At 41.8% G+C, this 16,150-nt stretch overlaps 1 protein-coding gene across 3 annotated transcripts in view; it reads right to left on the bottom strand.

Annotated features, from left to right (window-relative positions):
* LOC134341494 (pecanex-like protein 1) overlaps window positions 1-16,150 on the bottom strand; it is a 275,158-nt gene that overhangs the window by 95,476 nt on the left and 163,532 nt on the right. For all 3 annotated transcript variants that reach the window (XM_063039370.1, XM_063039362.1, XM_063039377.1), the window contains 3 exons: window positions 6,041-6,149; window positions 1,621-1,750; window positions 1,039-1,097 (listed from right to left, as the gene is read on the bottom strand). In XM_063039370.1, coding sequence (XP_062895440.1) covers window positions 1,039-1,097; window positions 1,621-1,750; window positions 6,041-6,149 — 298 coding nt within the window. The remainder of the gene's footprint in view (window positions 1-1,038; window positions 1,098-1,620; window positions 1,751-6,040; window positions 6,150-16,150) is intronic.

Here is a 16,150-nt window from a genome sequence, read left to right as displayed (position 1 = left end):
ATGAGTCCATGTCCATATATATTTCAATGTTGCTGTGCAAATTGACAGAGTTGTTAAAAAGGTGGAATGGTGTGCTGGTTTTCATTAGTTGGGGGATTGAATTGTGAGGTAATGTTACAGCTCTATAAAACCCTGGTTAGACCACACTTGGAATATTCAGTTCTTGTCACCTCATTACAGGAAGAATGTGGAAGTTTTAAAAGGGTGCAGAGGAGATTTACCAGGTTGCTGCCTGGACTAGAGGACATGTCTTATGAGGATAGGTTGAGGGAGCTAGGATATTTCTCTTTGGAGTGAATGAGGATGAGAAGTAACTTGATGGAGCTGTACAAGACGATAAGATTCACAGATTGAGTGGATAGCCAGAGACCTTCTCCTAGGATGGAAATAGCTGATTCAAGGGGTCTTAATTTTAAGGTGACTATAGGAAAGCATAGACGGGATACCAGAGGTAAGTTGTCAGAGGAGAATGGTGGGTGTGTGGAGTGCCTTGCCAGAGTTGGTGGTAGATGAAGATACATTAGGGGCATTTAAGAAAGTCTTAGGCACATGGATGATGGAATGGAGGGTTATGTTGTAGGGAAGTGTTAGGTTGATATTAAGAGTAGGTTAAAGGATCATTGAGGCTGAAGGTTGGAGGAGCAGCACCTCATATTCCACCTGGGTAGTCTTCAACCTGACAGCATTTTCGAAAGTGGGCCAAATGGCCCTTTCCTGGGTAGCCTTCAACCAGACAACATGTTCTAAAATGGGCCAAATGGGCCCCTCCTAAGCTTTATTTTAATATAATTGATGGATTACTTTTGAGAAAGCTGAGACTGAAGGGAGCAAAGAGTTTTGTCTGAAGTTCTTTCTAAGAATACAAAACTAACACTTTCTGAAGCAGCACTTCTCACCTTGGCAAACAACATTCACAGGAACAGCTCATTCTTGAGCTGATTATATTTTTAGGGACCAGACAATCCTATCACATCCATATCGTTACAAAATAATAATCCCATGGGAGGTGAGCTGATGTTGCATCATTTCTTTACTTACCCATACTTCTGTTTATCTGTGAATCCAGCCTGGTGTTTGAGTGATCCACCCGTTTGGTGCTGTGAAAAAGACACAAGCAATAGCGTAAACCCTGAATTTACTGTTCCACATGCTGTCACATTGAGCTCAGAGAACGAAGATGAAGTACAGTGAAATGAGTCTGGACCAAGGATCATTGGACCGGTGTGTAGGGATATAATCCAGGAAGGTCCACTGACCTGAAACATTATCTCCGTTTCCTCCCCCACTGACGCTGCTTGACCCGCTGAGTCAACATTTTGGTTTTTTTTGGGATAATGTTTCAACGACTCATTTTGATAGTCACACACTTCTGTTGTTTATTCCCGTATCCACGTCTATAATGGAATTCTCTATGCAAAACTGCATAGAGACTTGCAAGGATTGTTGCATGATTTATTTATTTTAAAATATTTATTTCTTATTGTAATTTTTAGCATTTTATGTATTGCATTTGCTGCTGCAAAACAAATTTCACAACATATGTCAGTGACATTGATTCTGATGTGGCAAGGAAGGATATTTCTACTTTAGCCTCAAGCAACAAGAAATGCAGCCACTTACTTGTAATTCTTTTCCCAGAACTTCACTGGCCTGACATAGGATGTAATGAAAATGGCACTTCCGAGGAATGGAGCAAGAGGAGTGGAAAAGAGTGAAGACACGAGGGCCTGGGTAAAAAGCATAGCTGAATCTGAAAGGGTGCGGTTAAGGAATCGATTTCATGCTTCCTATGAAAGTGATACAGACATTTAAATCAGTACACACCAGCAAATTGAATGATCAGAGCATTGGTGACTTAGTACATTGCTGCATTTCAACCCTGGCCGAACATGAAACATCAAAACCAAATTCTAAGCAGAGGAGTTTTTAAAGGTTAACCTACAACCATCTTTGCTATAAGCTCCCTGATCAAAGTGACAGACTCTCGAACAAGTTCAAACTTTGCCTCTGAGTGCAAGGCATTGTGTTCAAACCTCTTTACAAAATTCTGAGCAGCAAATCCAGGTTGGCATTTTAGCAGAAATATTGAGGGTATGGAACACTATTAAGAGAAAAGTTTATATCAAGGACTTTCAGTGCTCTTGTGTGGATGCAAAGGAGAGCATTTCAATGAAAGACACTGAATATGAGGTGTAACTGCTCATATTCCATCTAAGTAGCCTCCAACCTGATGACACATATATTGATATCTCCAAAGTCCAGTAATATCTCCCTTCTCCCCCTCTCTCTTTTCCCATTTCTGCTTCATTCTTACCCCTATTCTTTTTTTCAACTGCCCATCACCTCCCTTTCTCCCATGGTCCACTATCCTTTCCTATCAGATTCCTTCTTCTTCAGCCCTTTATATCTTCTACCTATTTACTCCCAGCTTCTCACTTCATCTCCCTCCCTCACACATGTACCACCCCCCCAATCTGGTTTCACACCTATCACGTGCCAGCTTGTGCTCTTCTTCCCCTCCTTCCATCTTCTTATTCTGGCTTCTTCCCCCTTCCTTTCCAGTCTTGATGATGGGTCTCAGCCCAAAACGTCAACTACTTATTCCGATCCACAGATGATGTCTGACCTGCTGAGTTCCTCCAGCATTTTGTGTGTGTTACTCTGAATTCCCAGCATTTCTTTTAAAATGTTTTCTAGTGCCTTGATTCATAGTTATATCTCAACCAAGTAGCTCACCATGTAGCCAACAACAATGCTCAAACTAATTCTGTTTCTACCACAGAACGGTGACTACACTTGAAAAGTATTTTGAGCTATTCTTATGATAGGAAGATAGTTCCGAAGTTGTGAAAAGCACTAAATAAATGTAAGATTTCTGTTTCCTTTGTCAGTTCTCTACCATGATTGTTACCTCTGGATGCGGCCAAGGATCTATCATTTGATCCTTTTTATCCTCTTCATGGTGCCCTTTAATAATATTACCCAAAAGTGTATCAAATTTTATAAAACACTATTAACACCCAGCTTTAACTTATCAGAACCTGGCTCAACTCCATCACTGACTGCTCTCCCATCACCTAGACTTTGCAATTGCCTCCAGTTAGGAACGATGCAATAAGCTGCATTGTTCCTAACTGGAGGGTACAACATCCATACCCTTGGCTTGTTTTGGCATCCATGCCTTTGATGCAGCTCTACTCTTTTCTCTGGCCACTTCGTCACCTTAGCAAGACCATTCATGAACTGAATACTCCACTTGAGTCGGAAATGAGTAACAGTCATCAAAAGGTAACATAGGTTAGATCTGGAGATGATATTGTCCAGAAGGTTCTTTGGAATGAGGTGTACATCTTGTGGTTATGACTGTTTTATGAGGTGTTAATAATAAAGAAACCTGTATTGTAGGTACGGAAGAACCGAAGAAGGACAAGAACAAAAAAAACACTCTTGTTTGTCTTTATACTGACAACTAGCTCAAACTGGACAGATAAGAAAATTCCTTTGGTAAGAATAGCCTACGACACAGTTTGATAAATGATGGTGTGACATAGGCTTGTAGTCAAAGAAACTACTAAAGAAATACAGAAATAGCTATACTACATATTACTGAAAATCCACTGACCAACTGCAGACAAATAGATGAATATACCAACTTATAAGCAAGGATAAAAAGTTCAACTACAAGAAAAATGATAACTTAGACCATAATCCAACAGTAGAGGGGTGAGTTTCAGAGCAGGATGTACTGAGGCACGGATGGGTCCATTATGAGAAGGATGTTGAGTATTTACTGAGGGTGCAGAAGAGGCTTTTTCTGTTGATATTTACCATCGCTAAAATGCGGTGACATCCCTCCAATGGCTCGGAGCTTTTAGAGTATGGGTCAGAGAAAGTACTTAAAGCTCACAACTGAGAATCTCGCAGTAGATGCTGCCTGACCTGCCTAATTCCTCCGGCATTTTGTGCATGTTACCTATAAAGCTCATTGCCCTTCAGTATCAGAGACCAACAAGGGAGGAATCTGTCAATACCTATGATAGTAGAATGTTCCCTGAAACTGCTCCTTTAACTGCTCAATGCTCCCTTAAACTGACTGCATCACCCTGGATTATGGTTTTTTAGAGATACAGCACCATAACAGGCCCAACCTGATGGCATAAGCATTGATTTCTATAACCTGGTAATCTCTTCCCCCTCCCCTTCTCTCATTTTCCATTCTGGCTCCCTTCTTACCCCTTCCCTTCTCCTCAACTCCTTCTGGTGCCCCTCTTCCTTCCCTTTCTTCCATGGTTCACTCTCCTCTCCTTTCAGATTCTTCTTTCTTCAGTACTTTACCTCTTCTACCTATAATCTCCCAGCGCCTTACTTCACCACCTCCCACCCACCTTCCACCTCACTTGGTCTCACTGATCACCTACCAGGTTGTACTCCTTTTTATTCTGGCTTCTGCCTCCTTCCTTTCCAGTCCTGCTGTGGGTCTGGCCTGAAACAGCAACTCTGTATACCCCTAGCCCCCACACATGCTGCCTGATCTGCTCAGCTCCTTGAGCATTTTGTGTGTGTAGATTTGCACCTGCAGAATCTCGTGTTTATGTTCAGGCCCTTCCTGCTCAAGTAAAACCATGTGACCAATTAACCTACAAACCTATACGTCTTTGTAATGAGAGAGGGAACTGGAGTACCCAGAGGAAACACATGCAGACATGGGGAGAACATACAAACTCTTACAGACAGCAGTAGAATTGAACCTGCGATGCTGGAGCTGTAATAGCATTACGCTAACCGCTATGCTATGCACGCACTGCCCAATTATACGTCATGTGTTGTATAATCCTTGACTGCAGGCTGAACCAAGAACCTTTTCACTTAGAAGAAAGACTCCTACTCAGTGAGCCAAATTCCTAGCTTTGATATAGCATATTTGGGTAAATCCGGGGTCTGGGAATACAGACCCATAATTCCTTGAAAGTGGTGTTACAGGTAGATAGGGTCGTAAAGAGAGATTCCGGCACACTGGCCTTCATTAATCAAAATAGTGAGTAGAGGAGTTGGGATGTTGAAGTTGTATAAGATGTTGGTGAGGCCTAATTTGGAGTATTGTGTGCAGTTCTGGTCACCTATGTACAGGAAAGGTATCAATAAGATTGAAAGAGTACAGAGAAAATTTGTATTATACAAAATTATGAAGGTATAGATCGGATAAATGCAAGCAGGCTTTTTCCACTGTGGTTGGGTGAAACTAGAACTAGCGGTCATGTGTTAAAGGTGAAAGGTGAAGTGTTTAAGGAGAACACAAGGAGGAAATTCTTCACTTAGAGGGAGGTGAGGGTGTGGAATGTGCTTCTGGCGGAAGTAGTGGGTTCGGTTTCAACAGCTAAGAGAAATTTGGGTAAGTACATGGATGGGAGGGGTATGAAGCGTTATGGTCCAGGTGCAGGTTGAAGGGACTAGACCAAAATACAGTTGGACATTGACTATATGCGCAGTAAGGCCTGTTTCTGTGCTGTAGTGTTCTATGACTCTATTACTCTAAAACCAGGGAACTCTGTAAATAGAATCAATTCATTGAAGGGAATCAACAGTCAGAGAGGCAGCACTACAAGACTGCTATACTGCTGCAGGACATAGGATGGTACCACTGTCAGAGGTACAGGATGGAGGGAAACGCAATTTTATGATTACCACCACTGATAGAAGCTTCACTGTCGCAATTGCCACATTTAACACGACATGTTAAACTGACACTGCCCAAATACACCTTTATGATCAATGAACCTACAAACTCAAACGTATTTGGAATGTGGGAAGAAATCAGATCACCCTGATGAAGGGTCTCGATGATGGCCAGTCCTGATGAAGGGTCTCAGTCCTAAACGTTCCTCTCCATAGATGCTACCAGACTTGCTGAGTTCCTCCAGTATTTTGTCTGACTGAAGCCGACACCTGTCCATCACAATAATAAAAATCCATTCCAATACTTTGAATCTTTGAGTAAATTCTTATGCAAGTTGAGCTCCTCAAACTGGATTCTAAAGGATACGAGGCACAGCAAAGGGCTGAGCAAAAGCATGGAAGGCTGAGCCCCATGCAATCTGCCAAGGGGCAGTGTAGGTCAAAATAAACTGCAATTTGTGTTGTAAGTCCCACAGCTGCACAAGAAAAGAAAGTATGTGTTAAAATTGTGCAAATATCACTGCAAACTGATATAATTTAGAACAAAACTAGGTAAAACCCATCAAAGCATCCTGTAATTTGATGTTCCCTATAGAACATTAAAATATAATTATACTGTATAAGCATAAGTTAAATTATGTAAGCTTTATTAGTAAAACAGCTAAAACCTATTGTCACTTCTTAAAACCTAAAGAGACAAAAGAAGTCTAAAGAGACAATTGAAAGGATCAGATGATAGTGGTTGACACAGCAGATGAGATTGTTCAGCTCCTGTGCAATTCCCTTGATACTACATCCTCTTATTTGATACGCTTGAGTGTAAATTCACACCAAAGCAGCTCTAAATTTTCTCTTGGCTTGAAATTTGTTATTAAAGATTAGCTTTATTTGTCACATGAACATCGAAACATACAGAGAAATTCTTTGTTTTGCAAAAAATCAGTGAAGACTGTGCCACATCTGACGTCAACAAAACATGCCCACAATTCACTAACCCTAACCCATAAGTCTTTGGAACGTAGCAGTAAATAAAACACCCAGAGGAAACCTACGCAGTCGCGAGGAGAACATCCAAACTCCTTACAGTGGCAGGAATCAAATGCCAATACCACTGCTGGCCGCTAGAAATTGTTGCACCAACCGCTATGCTACTGTGCCACCACATCAGGGAGGCTTTATTCATGTTTATAAAACTTGAAAAGTTTTATAGCTCGTTTGTATTTATTTCCAAATCTAGCAATGTTGTTTAAACTAATTTCTCAGTTCATAGGCGATCCCTTGTGATTAAGAATGACCTATTTCTATCATTCCGTGTGCTGTAAAATGAATGATGTTGGCCAATGTGGGATCCACAGACTCTTCTACAGGCCCTTCCCTCCACATACCTATCCGTGTTTCTTAAATCCTATTGCACCTGCCTCAACCACTTCTTCTCGCAGCTCGTTCCATATACACACCATTCTCTGCATGAGGCTTTCCTCTCAGATCTCTTTTAAATCTTTTCTCTATCACCCTGATTCTATACTCTGTAGTTTTTGATTTTCCCACCCTGAGGATAAGACTGTTACTAGTTCGAGTTTAATTGTCATTCAGTCATACACATGTATATCTACTTTAAGCCTGCCTCTCATAATTTTAAACATTTCTACAAAATCACCCATCATTCTCCTGTGTTCCAAGGAATAAAGACCAAAACTAGCGAACATCTCTCTATAACTCAGGCTCTTTAGTCCTGCCAACATCCTCTTAAATCTCTTCTGTACTCTTTCCAGTTTAGACCATACTTGGAGAATTGTGTTCAGTTCTGGTCATCTCATTATAGGAAGGATGTGGAAGCTTGAAAAAGGGTACAGAGATTATTTACCAGAATGCTGTCTGGATTGGAGAGTATGTCTTATAGAATAGTTTGAGCTAGCTCGAGATTTTTTTCTTTAGGGGGAAAGAGGATGGGAGCTGGCTTGATAGAGGTATAGAAGGTGATAAGAGGCATAGATCAAGTGAACAGCAAGCCTTTTTCCCTTGGGGGGAAAATGGGTAATATGAGTAGTCATAATTTTAAGGTGACTGGAGGAAAGTATGGGGGGGGGCGCGGAATGTCAGAGGTAAGCAGGTTTTACACAGAATGGTGGGTGCGTGGAATGTGCTGCCAGGGCGGTAGATGCAGATACATCAGGGGCATTTAAGAAACTCTTCATTAGGCATATACATGATAGAAAAATGAACAGGAAGGGTTAGATTGATTTTAGAGTACACTAAAACATTGTGGCTCGAAGGGCCTGTACTGTGCTGTATTGTTCTATGTTCTATAACCATCTAGACAGGACATAGTCAAAGGTCTTGCTAACACTTGTTGGGATTTGAAGATAAGCCGACTCAGCCCTTGCCATTCACACCATGAAACAGACAGTGTGTACAGCAGCAATGTCTGACAAGTGTATGGCACCTCAAGGCTTTACCAAAGGCTACAGGGTTGGGGGCTAAATGATGCTTACTGTAACTTGGGTAACAGTAAAGTAATAATAAGGAATACTGGAAGTTAGATAGGGGAGAATTATTCCCTCTGATAACAACCTTGCACTCAACGTCAGTAAGACCTAGGAATTGACTGCAGTACTCAGGAAGGGGAAATTAGGAAAACATATCAGTCCTCATCAAGGGGTTAGCGGTGGAAAGAGTGAGCAGTTTTAAGTTCCTGGGAGTCAAAATCTCATGAGGATCTATCCTGGGTTCAACATACTGATACCATTACGAAGAAGGCAAATCAGCGACAATACTTCATTAGGAGTTCAAGGAGATTTGATATGTCACCAAAGACTCTAGCAAATTTCAACAGATGCATGAAGGAGAGCATTTTGAGAGGTTGCATCATCATCTTTTATGGAGGTTCAAATGCATAGGATCAGAAGAGGCCGCTGAGGATTGTAGACTCGACTAGCTCCATCATTGGCATTAGCCTCCCCAATATCGAGGGCATCTTCAAAATGCGGTACCTCAAGAAGGCAGCATCCATCATTAAGGACCCTCACCATCTAGTACATGCCCTCTTCTCATTGCTACCATCAGGGAGGAGGTACAGGAGCCTGAAGTTCCACACTCAATGATTTAGAAATGCTTTTTACCCTCCACCATTAGATTTCTGAACAGTCCATGAACACTAGTTTGCTCCTTTTTTGGCACTATTTATTTTTTAATATATTTTTATTGTAACTTGTAGTAATTTGTTATGTATTGCACTGTACTGCTGTCACAAATCAACAAATTTTATGACACATTCTGATTCAAGACAAAAACAATCTTAATATCAAGGTTACTTAGTATTAAAGCAGCTTTCCACAAAAAAAAAACTGGTGGAAATCTTGCACAATCTCTTCCCTAAGAATTTCAGGACTGAGATTGATTAAATTATTTATTGGGTAAAGATATTAAGGAATGTAGAAGGCAGATAGGTAGATGGGATCAATGAGTGTCATGGGGGGGGGGCTGCTGTTGGTGGCAGACCCAAATGCAAGACACAGACACTGAAGTACTAGGAACAGGACAGGACTAGAGTTAGGGATGTGACTGGATGCAGACTAGGAGCTGGGACAAGAACAGAAGACTTGGGCTAGGACATTGGCTAGGCAAGAGGGACCAGGACAAGGCACTGGGAACTAGGAGCCTGCACTTCGACTCTGAGCCAGAGACTGGACAAGGACCCAGAACCTGGGTCTTGTCTCAGGCTCGGACCCCAGAACTAGGTGAGGACATGACATGGCTACAGGACTGGACATGGCTTGGGTTCCTCGAGGCGAAGACATGACGAGGCTCGGGTTCCTCGAGGCGAGGACATGACGAGGCTCGGGTTCGGACTCCGAACCAGAGACTGGACAAGGATCCAGAACCTGGGTCTTGACTCGGGCTCGGACTCTGAAACTAGGCAAAGACAAGACATGGCTACAGAACAGGACGTGGAACTCTTGAACAGGACGAGGCACATGGACAGGACGAGACCTCAAAGCCTTGACTTGGTCGAGAAACAGCCGAGCCTTGGACTTGGGATGACAGGAACCTCAGAACCTTGGACTTGGGACAACAAGAACACAGAACACAAGCCTTGGTCTTGGGAGACAGGAATGCAGAACCTTGGTCAAGGGAGGACTGGAACGCAGAGACATGGAACACAGAGCCGGGACCCCTCCTTGGGAACACGACTTGAGGCCGGGGCACTACACAGAGTCAGGACCCCTCCTAGGGAGCAGGATGTAGGGCCAGGACTCATACGCAGAACACAGAGAGATGGTTCCTAACACAAGGTAGTGGCAAACGGCCAGACCTACCTAGCGAAGGTGTGGACACAGAGACAGATCCCAGCACTAGGTAGCGGCAAACAGCTAGACCTACCTAGCGAAAGCGTGGACAGAGATAGATCCCAACACTAGATAGAGGCAAACAGCCAGACCTACCTAGTGAAGGCGTGGACACAGAGACGGATCCCAACACAAGGTAGTGGCAAACGGCCGGACCTACCTAGTGAAGGTGTGGACACAGAGATGGATCCCAACACTAGGTAGTGGCAAACAGCCGGACCTACCTAGCAAAGGTGTGGACACAGAGACGGATCCCAACACAAGGTAACCGCAAACGGCTGGACCTACCTATCGAAGGCATAGACTTAGAGACAGTTCAAAACAACGATAGACACTTCCTTATCTTGCTCTGGCAGTTGAACTTGACAGCGGTGCAGGCGAGGTGAGGCAAGGCAAGGCTTCAGACACTGGTTGCGGGGCAAGACTTCAGGAGGAAGGGGCAGAGAAGGGATTCAGATAGGGGGTTTGGACAGGAACAATCCAGCAACTGAAGTTGAACCAAGGAGCTATTTATGCAGCCAGCCCAAAATGTGAATCAGCTGCCTCAATTAGAACACCCAATAGAAAAAGGGAAAACCAGAAAACCTGGAATAAGGAACAATGGACCGGACCGTGAACTGGAATCCAGACTTCACCGACCGGACCATGACAACGAGTATATCAGCAGTGAATGGAGCAGGCTGGATTGCAGTGACTGTTCAGTAGTTTCAAGCATTTATGAGGGGTACAGATAGGGTAAATGCAAGCGGGCTTTTTCCACTGAGGTTTGGTGAAACTAGAACTAGAGGTCATAGGTTAAGGGTAAAAGATGAAATGTTTTAGGGAAATATGGAGAGAACTTCTTCACTCAGAAAGTGGTGGGAGTGTCAAATGAGCTGCCAGCGAAAGTAGGTTGCAGTTTTGATTTCAACATTTAAGAGAAAGTTCGATAGGTACATGGACAGGAAGGGTATGAAAGTCCAAGGTCCCGGTGCAGGTCAATGGGTCTAGTCAGATTAATAGTTCGACATGCTCTAGCTGGGCCAAAGGATCTGTTTCTGTGCTGTAGTGTTCTATCTCAACTTGGGTCATCTTGGGAATGCATACAAATCTGAAATTGCTCTGGGATATTTCAATCTTGGCTGACCTACCTACATTCTGTTCTCACAGCTCCTGTCACTGGGAAACAATTATGCATCTTTAGCTTGCATTTTTTTAGTTTCACTAAAACGCCAAATTAAATCTATGCCACAGCCTTCACACAGTTTTTAACTTGCACACCAAAGATAGAAAGTGAAGCAGTGATCTGAATTCTAATCATTTTTAAAATTAAAGTTTCCTTGTTTACTAGGGAAGATGTTTTTTCTGCTACAGGCTCAAAAATAAAACTGCTTTAAGAATTTCGTCTGGGCCCTTCAATTGTTTCTTTATTCATTCTATTACTACGTATGCTATTCTGTCTTAACCAATCATTCCAAAATTAAACAATTTTGAAGCTTTGGAGGGGGTGCAGACGTGGTTTACCAGGATGTTGCATGGAAAAGAGGGAATGTGCTATAGAGCCATACAGTATCTTTTTCCCAGGGTCGAAATATCTAATACCAGAGGCCATCTATTTAAAGTAAGTGTGGGGGGGGGGTAATTTCAAAGGAGATGCAAGAGGCATTTTTTTTACTCAGCTGTGTGGTGGGTGCCTGGAATCCACTGCCTAGGGTACTGGTAGAGGTTGATACATTAGAGATTTTTAAGAAACGTTTAAATAGGCACATGAATGTGAGGAAAATGGAGGGATATGCACATTTTGTAGGCAGAAGAGATAAGTTTAGTTAGCCATTTGATTACCAATTGAATTGGTTTGACATAACTTTGTGGACTGGAGAACAATATTCTTGTGCTGTACTCTTGTATGTTCTACTGCTGTAATGTAAAGAAAAACTATGATCACATAGCAAGATTACAAAATAACACTGTGATAAAAAATCTGTCAAACTGTTTTTGACTGAGGGATAAAGTTTGACAGAGAACAATGGTAACTCTGCCATGGACAGTCCCAAGCCCAGCTGTGAAAGGAAGAGGGTTAGGCATAGGTCTAGCAACTTCGTCCAGTAAAAACACAAAGCTACAAAAACATCAACGGAATTGTTCATGAGAATGATTCTGAGAATGAAAGGGTTAACATTTAAGGAGTGTTTGATGGCTCTGGACCTGTACTCGCTGGGGTTTAGAAGAATGGGAGGCGAGGGGATATCATTGAAACCCATCAAATATCATACGGCCTAGATATATAGGATGTGGGGAACGATATTTCCTATAGTGGGTAAGTCTGGGACCAAAGGACAAAGCCTCAGAATAGAAGGAAGTCCATTTAGAACAGAGATGAGGAGTAATTTTTTTAGCCAAAGAATAACAAATCTGTGGAATTCATAGCCACAGACAGGTAGTGTGGAGGCCAAGTCATTGATTATATTAAAGTTGGGGTTGATAGGTTCTTGATTAGTCAGGGTGTCAAAGATTACGGGGGGAAGGCAGGAGAATGGGATTGAGAGAGCTAATAAATCAGCCGAGATGGAATGGCCAAGGTGGAATTAGGCCATTCAGCCCATGCTTCATTAAGAGTTTGAAGAGATTTAGTATGTCAACAAATACACTCAAAAACCTCTGTAGATGTACTGTGGAGAGCATTCTGACAGGCTGCATCACTGGCTGGTATGGGGGGGGGGTCGCTACTGCACAGGACCAAAAGAAGCTGCAGAGGGTTGTAAATTTAGTTAGCTCCATCTTGGGTACTAGCCTACAAAGTACCCAAGACATCTTCAAGGAGCGGGGTCTCAGAAAGGACCTCCAGCACCCACGGCATGCCCTTTTCTCACTGTTACCATCAGGTAGGAGGTACAGAAGCCTGAAGGCACACACTCAGCGATTCAGGAACTGTGTCTTCCCCTCTGTCATCCAATTACTAAATGGACATTGAACCCTTGGACACTGCCTCACTTTCTAAATATATAGTATTTCTGTTTTTGCACGTTTTTTAATCTATCCAATATACATATACTGCAATTTATTTATTGTTATTTTTTTATTTCTTTCTTCTATATTATGTATTGCATTGTACTGCTGCTGCTAAGTTAACAAATTTCGTGTCACATGCTACTGATAATAAACCTGATTCTGATTCATTCAGTCTTCTCCTATGTCTTATGGCCAACAGAAGCTCCAAAGACCTCATCGCTGGGAGAGGAAGGGGAGAACAATGGTGAGAACTTCCCTGCTCACCTTCAAGTACCATTTGAGAGGTTGCTAAAGAGAATTAACTACAAAAGGGAAAGATCAAAGTAATGTGCAGCATTTTTAAAATTTTCATTTACTAGAGAATCAAAGCAAGTTTGACTGACAAATTCAAGGGCTTGTAGTGATCTGTCTTCTAAAGAATTGAAGACCAAATGGAAGCTTATTATTACAAGGCTTGTTGGTGCAGCTGAGCATAAGATGCTTGTGGGGGAGAGCAGTACTGTGGGCGATAACTGTAAGGCAGTCATTAATAAATCAAATAATAAATTCTCATGGAACTGCTTAGTAAGTGATGAGTATATTGAGCTTACAGTTATATAATATGGTGGAAGCAAACAGTTTAAATGCATATAAAGGAAACAAGGTGTATGTCCAGAGAAGTAGACTTAAGTAGGTCACAAGCACTAGTGTAGAACACTACAGCACAAAAGCAGGCTCTTCAGCCCATCTGGTCTGTGCCAAACTATTACTCTGCTTAGTCCCATCGACCTGCATCCGGACCATTACCATAAAGTTTACCGAATAAAGGTAATGTTTATCTAATCTTCAAAAGAAAAATAGGTGTTGGGTATTTTTAAATGCAGTGATTGACAGGTTGGGTGGGGATGGCCTATCAGTTGATAATTTCAAGACCCTGAAATACACTCAGTAGCCAATATAATAGATAAATCAGTACACTTGCTCCTTAATATAACTATCTAATCAACCAATCATGTGTCAGCAACTCTATACATAAAACACGTAGACATGGTCAAGAGGTTCAGTTGTTGTTCAGACCACATGTCAGAATGGGGAAGAAATGTAACCTAAGTGACTTTGACCATGGAATGATTGTTGGTGCCAGATGGGGTGTTTTGAGGACCTCAGAAACTGCTGATCTCCTGGGATTTTCACGCACAATAGTCTTTAGAGTTTACAGAAATTGGTGCAAAAAACAAACAAACAAAACACAATGAGAGGAAGTTGTGTGGTGAAAAAATTAGAGAGGTCAGAGAAGAATGGCCAGACTGGTTCAAGCTGACAGGAAGGTGACAGTAACTGAAATAACCACACTTTACAATAGTGGTGTGCAGAAAAGCATCTCTGAACGCACATAATGTTGAACCTTGAAGTGAAGTGAATGTTACAGCAGCAGAAGACCACGAACATTGACTCAGTGGCCACTGAGTGTATGTTTCAATGTGCATATGACAAATACATCTAACCTTTATCTTAAAAAATGTCATTTTTACACAGAAAATCCCATTCTGTTCGCTAATGAATCATTAAAGTGCATTTCCATGTATGTTTTGACGAATAAAAGGTCATCTTTATCTTAACTTCAAATGAAAATAAGTCTTCGATTTTTTAAGCATAATGATTGACAGGTTAATGTTTCAGTGCTTGCAATGGAGACAGGGCAGGTTGGAGGTGGGTGGGTTGTCAGTTGAAAATTTCAATAATGTTAAATACATTTTTCTTGGATAAGAGTATCAAGAGAGGGGGAAGGAAAATGAAGGAATGTATTTATGATGCACATCACCCATGGTCTTACTGAGTAGCGGAACAGGGTTGAGGAGCTGAATGCTTCAGTCCTGCACGATGCACAGTGCCCCACTGTTGATGACATGTGAAGGACATTTTGGAACAGTTAGAAAGATCCCACAGACTGAAAGTGCAGCCTCATCATGTTAAGTGTCACACAGTGATCAGTACGCACCAGCTCTAAATCTCCCAAGGATTTTATTTTTAGCTTAATTGCTATCTACAGTCAGACACAAGTACAAAGATATGAAGGCTGACCTGATGTAATTAAAACATCTGCACCCACTTTCAAAATTAAAGTCAAACTTGAGCAGCGTGCTGAGCTTTTAAGTTTGGATTTTAGTGATTGTTCGTGAACATTTCAAGTCTAAAAGCCTTTTGTTTAAGGAGCATGTGAAGGTATTTTTGCAAACATTTCTTTGGCAACAGCAGTGACTCATATTCATGTGTTACTGAAACTAATTAGCAGTTATTAAATTACTGAGATGTACGGGGTTGGGGAAACGCTTTCAGTTGCCATGGCAACCATATGGTACTGGCTTCTGAAAACTCTTAATTAAAGGTTAATTTGTAGATGATAGCTCTACAGATCAGTGCTGTGACAGAACTCATTGTGTGAACTCCCACTCCCGCATATGAAGTGGGAAGAGGAACATACTGGATCCTTTTTTATCCTTATTGCTTATTTTTCATTGCGTCCCCTCAACCTTACCAATAAGTCCTCAGTAGATGCGGAGTAGGCACTATATGCTTTTGTGGAAGAGAAATTAACGTCAAATACTCTGCATTCCCAACTGCACTACATTTTGTTCTCGCTGACTTACTGGGAGCTCTCTCGTCCCCAGTGCCTGCCTGCGGGGACCTGTGAACAGAGACATCTGGTTGCTGTGACAAGCAAATGATAGTGAAATACGCATACACAAATGTTCTCATGTGACTGATGATGGGTGTGGGAGCTGACAGGAAAAAAGGGTGATATTTACAGAAATACACAGTGCCTTGAAAAAGTATTCAGTCCCCAATCCTTTGTTCACATAAATGAATATGATAACCAGGGATTTTGATCAATTTAACTGAGAATTCTATTAGTGAATCACATGCTTCTTTTTTTCACAGTAGAGCCTGAAAAGACTAAAAATTGCAAAGCATGAAGAACTAAAAATTCAAAAACTGAAAAGTCAGCAGTTCAAAAGTATTCATCTTCCTTTGCTGTGTATTTGTATATTACCTCTCACAGTTATTACAGCCAGTAGTCTTTTTGGTTCAGTGTCTATTATCTTTGTGCAACTTGATGGAACAAGATTTTCCCACTCATCCTTGCAATGTGCCGGGTTAGTTGG

Source organism: Mobula hypostoma, chromosome 2 (genome assembly GCF_963921235.1).
Source record: "Mobula hypostoma chromosome 2, sMobHyp1.1, whole genome shotgun sequence".
Lineage (NCBI taxonomy): Eukaryota > Metazoa > Chordata > Chondrichthyes > Myliobatiformes > Myliobatidae > Mobula > Mobula hypostoma.
Note: the sequence above shows the minus strand (reverse complement) of the source record. Positions and strands in the feature narration are given on the sequence as shown.